Raw genomic sequence first — 6,161 nt, forward strand, 5'->3', positions numbered from 1 at the left:
GAGGAAACCAGAGCACCCGGAGGAAACCCACGCAGACAGGGGGAGAACATGCAAACTCCACACAGACAGTGACCCAAGCTGGGAATCAAACCCGAGTCCCTGGCATTTTGAGGCAGCAATGCTAACCGCAGAATCACCATGCCGCTGTTGTCTAACGATAGACAGCAATTTGCTGTTGTCTATCAGCTTCTGCCTAGGCCGGGTTGGCACAGCCTGAAGCTAGGCCCACTTGGGATTGTCTGCAAAATCATGTGCAGACTACATCATTGAAGGTCAGCAGCCTTCCAGAGCTTTACTGCAGCTATTGGTGACACAGGAGCACCAGGACATGCAAAGGCACACACAGGGTAGGCACTGAGGGAGTGCACCAAGGTGATTAACTTATTTTTGCTCACAGAATGTAATGATTGAATATATAAAGATTGGGCTATGCAGTTTTATTTTTGTGTTGTTGGAAAGGGGAGAAATGTAATGATTATTGACAGGAAAGGATACGGACTGTGGGAGAATGGGGACTTGCTATGATTGCAGGTCTTACTCAGGAATTGTGATTCCTACATCCCAAGTTAGAAAGCAGGTGCCTATGTTGTTCTCTCCACGTCTTGTTCCTCCACTTGCCATTTGCATGGGTTTCCTCCGGGTGCTCTGGTTTCCTCCCACAGTCCAAAGACGTACTGGCTAGGTGCATTGGCCATGCTAAATTCACCCTCAGTGTACCCGAACAGGCGCTGGAGTGTGGTGACTAGGGGATTTTCACAATAACTTCATTGCAGTGTGAATGTAAGCCTACTTATAACTAATAAGCGTTACTTTACACCTCATTCCACTCTTCCTTTTCTTGCTCATGCTCATGCTTCTTAGCTGATTACTGCTGGCAAGGACTGTTCCCTCATAATAGCCGGGTTGTGCAAGATGCTGCCACTAATCTTGATTCCCATTCAGCTGAGCGCTGCAGGGCTCCTCCAGCGGGCCCAGGTAGCAGAAACATTGCTGAGGGTACAGGTGTTGTGCTCCATAATGCTTCTTATGGCAGTCTGGTTATCATTGCAGGGCAGTTGTGCATATCTGTGTGGGTTTCAGACTGAAATCATGAACCATCTCATCAGAGCATAGCCCTTTTCACTCATCCATAACCACAGTTCCAACTACAGAGACCCTCTTTGATTTGAATTCTCTGACTTTGTCCGCGGCTGGGATTCTCCAGCCCCGATGCTAAAAATGGAGTTTTGGCTGAGTACCAAATTCCCCATTCTCACTGGCAGTGGAGGTGGGGTGAACGACATTGGAGAATTCTGGCTGTCATCAGTAAAATATTGCATGGTGTGTATGTATATGCACACAGAAATGGAGAGAAGTGAAACTTTGGAAGGAAGTTTAACGGTAGGGTTGATGTTGGGAGGGGCATTTAATCATGCAGGAACATTGTGGGTGGAGACTCATTGCTGTCTCACCACTGCCCCAATGAAGTCCATAGCAGGAAGGCCCATGGTCCGCCTTCTCATCCCACTGCCAATTGAGGTCTGTAAGTGGGCAATTAATACCTTGTAGAAGGGAATTTTAAATCAGCTAGTGCAATTCACAGACAGATGTAGTCTTTTTAGGAGACAGGATAGCGACAAGGGGTTAAATGATGCTTTATAACAAGTTAATATGGACAGTTTGCTCATATGTGAATAACTATTAAAACAAATGAATATGATTTTAAAGTATATATATCAAAGTATTGAATCTATTTTAATATATAAAATGTATTGTTCGGCTCAGTCAAAAAGAACAAATGCTGCAAAGTGTAATAGTAAGGTTAGAACTATAAACCGGGAATCCATTGGTTAGCAAAAGTGAGTATTAGAAAGTTTCAAGTTTTTGGGACAAATATTGTGGCTTTATAGCAGCATACATTGTGCAGACATAAGATAATGCATTTCCAGGGCCCAAAAATCACATATATTTCTGTCTTGGCAATGTGCCTGTGGGAAAGGTTCATCTATGGAAAGATTCCGTAATTCCATCGCAACCAGGAAATGGGTTTAGCCAAAATGGAAGGCTGTCCGGATTGAATGGACTAATGAGATATTGCAATTGGCTGAGATGCTTTGTCAAAGACGACTGACATGTGAAAATGAAATTGAGTTTAAGCTAATGAAGAGGCATCTCTTAGATAACAAAAGATCTAATTGTTCTGTATTTTGGCTGATTGCCCCAGATCTTTGGAGACGTTTTACAACTCTGAACCTGAGCTGTTTAACCCTTTGGAGACCTCCAAACGGTCATATGTTTATGTATTGTTTGCCCTGTTTGATTTTTGTGTTTTAAATAAATTTTGTTACAGACTTTGCCTTTGGTGAGTTTTTGAATAGAGTCTAAGTTTTTAGACCATGTCCACCTTTTTAAAAAATTCCCCACAACATACCTATTTAGAGGATATCATTTTCAAAATTCATCCATGAGAGGTGGGCATCATTGGCGAGGCCAGCATTTATTGTCCTTCCCTAATTGCTCTTGAGGAGGTTGTGGTGAACTTCCTTCTTGAACAGCTGCAGTTCATGTGGTGTAGGTACACCCACAATGCAGCTAGATAGGGAATTCCAGGTTTTTGACCCAGCCACCATTGCTGGTATGCACCCAGTGGTGGGTGAAGACCTTTTCTAAATGGAAACCCAAAAAGCAAATCTTGGTGCATTTACCTGTGAAATTTCAGAATAGTGGTGGGGGGTTTGAATCTTTCATTCAAAGGCACCCAATGGCTAATTGATGGACCTGGATTGGAAAAGGGGGCCTGCCTTGAGCCCTTCCCTAGCTTCTGACCCTCCTCTCCTCCGTGAATCCTTCCTCCAGCCATCACTTACCTGTGCCTGGGTCCAGCAGAAATCCTAGGCCTCAGGAGGTAGACTACCAGCAGCAGCCACCACCTCCTTCGTGGTAGTACCAAGCAATTAAAAGCTGCCAGAGCTCTTAGCAGGCAGGACTACTGCCCATGAGATTCTTGATCCTGGGGAAGGCTGCTCTGTGATGTGGGCCTTTCTGAAATGATGCAATGCAGGGTTCTAGCTGCTTTTCTGCCTGAGGGTGAGATCCACACCACCACCATTAAATGTCTCCCATTGCCTTGTTAGCACACAGATAGAATCATAGAATTCCTACAGTGCAGAAGGAAGCCATTTGGCCCATCGAGTCTGCACCAACCACAATCCCACCCAGGCCCTAGCCCCATGAATTTACCCTAGCTAGTCCCCCTGTCACTAAGGTGCAATTTAGCGTGGCCAATCCACCTAACCTGCACATCTTTGGACTGTGGAAGGAAACCGGAACACCCGGAGGAAACCCACGCAGACACGGGGAGAATGTGCAAACTCCACACAGACAGTCACCTGAGGCAGGAATTGAACCCAGGTTCCTGGCACTGTGAGGCAGCAGTGCTAACCACTGTGCCACCGTGCCGCCCAGATATATCTTACCACTCTGAATGTTGAGTTCTATCTTTTTTTTTCTGAGCTGAAGTCAAATGATTCGGCAAAATTGAACATCAACTCAAATGCTGAACCGAGTTGAAATCCTGTAGCATCACGGGCATATTTCATATTTGCGAAGAACTCCAAGACGGGATGGAACTGCATTGGGTAAGCCTCAGTTAGAATGCTCCGAGGTTGGATTGATCTGTCATCAAGATTTTCCCGATGAGACTTTCAGCTATATGGTTGATGCATTTTTTTTTAATAGGTTAGCATCACCTCTGATTTCTGTTTCAAAGAGGATGTAAAAAATTCAATTTTTGAAGGCTATAGTTCCACTTATTCTATATTTATTCAAGAATTTTTTGGACGAAGAATTATTATTTGACAGAATACACTCCTGTAGCACTAATTTACAGAAACGCAGTGCAATTGTAAGATCAAATGCATTTTAAAAATATTCGTAAAGCAATAAGCAGCATGTAGCAATATCGTGGTTAATTACTTTGAGTATAATTTCATGCTTAATAATCAAATTCAGAGAACTGCTTACCAGTGATGCCCTGTAGGTATTTTCGAAAATAAGAATTTGTATTTCCAGAACAAAAAAACCTTCAATTTTTTTCTGGGCCTCCTTCGTTGTAAGATTGAAGTCATGCAACAAATGGGCTGATAACTAACTAACCGAGTGCAGCAATTACCAGCACAGTCTGAGTGATATGATAAAGCTGTGGTTTCTGACGTCTGCAAAGAGCATGCTGCTACAGCACTTGAAAAACCCACAAAATAGCAATAGATTCAGCAGGGTATCTCTTTGCACCTGTTCTCTGAGTGTAACACGGGTCAGTTTTAGGGGCTGCTATCTTGTTCCCAAAATAGGACTGATAGTTGTCCAACCCAATTTTGGGTTGAGCCATTTTACAGGTGTCCTTGCCAGAAGTCACCTAAAGGAAAAGGTCTAATATTTAACTTGTAAAATTAAATACCATATTGCCTCTTCTGTTTAGGATGTAGGGCAGCACGGTGGCACAGTGGTTACCACCACAGTCTCACAGTGCCAGGGACCTGGGTTCAGTTCCGGCCTCAGGTGACCGTCTGTGTGGAGTTTGCACATTCTCCCCGTGTCTGCATGGGTTTCCTCCAACGCTCCAAAGATGTGCAGGTTTGGTTGACTGACCATGCTTTTAATGTCAGGGAGATTGGTAGAGTAAATGCGTGGGGTTGCGGGGATAGGGCCTGGGTGGGATTGTAGTCAGCCCTCTGCCAAATGGACTCTTTCTGCACTGTAGGGATTCTATGATTCTTAAGCAATCGCTGTGGCCAACAAAAATCAAGATTTTGCCTTGTTAAAATAAATAAAAGCTGTTCCTGTATAGCAGGAGGGTTTCTCTGACTCCACAATTTCTCCTATCATACCTCCTCACATCCACTTCCGGTTGTCTCTTCATTCCTCTCCCCACTTGCACTTGGGCTGTTCCCAGTGATGTACATGGCCTGAAGTTGATCCAGCGAGTTGCTTGTGCAAGTGTGACCAGTGAAAATGCTGGGAGATTCTGTAAATAATAATATTGTTCAGGGGGCCTGAATGAACTTCCATCTCAGGTTTTTCACATTGCAAGTCACGCAGACATAAGCAAGGCCCGTAATGAAAATGACGGAAGCTGATCAGCAGTCTCAATTGCCAGAAGTAGTGACGGGCGATAGGCACATCCTTTGCTGAAGTGGATTTTGAAATACAATATAGAGAATTGGGCAAGGAAGGAAATGACGATGGGTGGATATTGCAAAATGCTTTGGTCAGATGGAGCTGAGCTTATATTCTGCACGTTGAACACGTTTGGCTGAGTTGGAGGAATGGGAAGTGAAAGGGTGTCTGACCTCTTTCCAGCAGAGGCCAAGGAAAAGGCTTCCCAGCAGGGTGAGAGGATTGAGAACCCATTTGCATTCATGTGAAAGGGAGGGATATTCCTGGAACGCCTGCGGGTGGAACGATCACCGTTGACCATTTGCTATCTCGTGGTAAACGTTCAAATTGCCCCAACGTTGTCATTCACTATAACTATTTTGAGTTTATTCACAGCTCTGTTACAAAGTGCACCGGCACCATGTCTTGGCAGAACGGCAACACTACACCAACATTCACTTGTGGATCTCAGTGTTAATTTAAAAATACAAATATGACCTTAAAGTAGGAGAAAATTCATATCAAGAAATAAAAATTAAGGACAAAAAGGGCTTAAAAAAAAAGAAGGAAAATAACAAAATTTACTGAAGTAGTAAGTGTAAATGGATAGGTTTTTTTCTATAAAATTGAAATGTCCTTTCATGAGTTTAAAAGCAAAAATAGGTCAAATCTTCCAGTCTCCAGATCATCGGAAATTGGACATACAATTGAAGATGTGCATTCGGACCCTTTGGGAGGGATTTTCCAGTCCAGCCCACCTGGTGTCCGGAAATCCCCATCCGGGGTCAATGGACCTTTTAATGGTCCATTAAATTGTCCGTCCCACCCAAAATAGAAAGTTTAGCACTTTGTCAATGCAAAGTGGTCCATTCAGCTTTGCTCTTACTTGGCTTTACTATGGCAGTTTAATACAACTGAGTGGCTGGTTGGGCCCTTTTCAGACGGTAGTTAAGAGTCAGTCACATTTAGGTTTGGAGTCACACATCGACCAGACCAGGTAAGGAATTTCTATCAGCTAATGGGGAACC

At 43.8% G+C, this 6,161-nt stretch overlaps 1 protein-coding gene across 1 annotated transcript in view; it reads right to left on the reverse strand.

The window, feature by feature from the left end:
* Positions 1 to 4,138, reverse strand: part of LOC144506497 (kelch-like protein 13) — a 66,349-nt gene extending 62,211 nt beyond the window's left edge. Inside the window, exon 1 of the mRNA XM_078232690.1 lies at positions 4,003 to 4,138. Coding sequence (XP_078088816.1) covers positions 4,003 to 4,106 — 104 coding nt within the window. The 5' untranslated portion in view covers positions 4,107 to 4,138. The remainder of the gene's footprint in view (positions 1 to 4,002) is intronic.
* Positions 4,139 to 6,161: the final 2,023 nt, after the last annotated feature.

This window comes from Mustelus asterias, chromosome 17 (genome assembly GCF_964213995.1).
Source record: "Mustelus asterias chromosome 17, sMusAst1.hap1.1, whole genome shotgun sequence".
Lineage (NCBI taxonomy): Eukaryota > Metazoa > Chordata > Chondrichthyes > Carcharhiniformes > Triakidae > Mustelus > Mustelus asterias.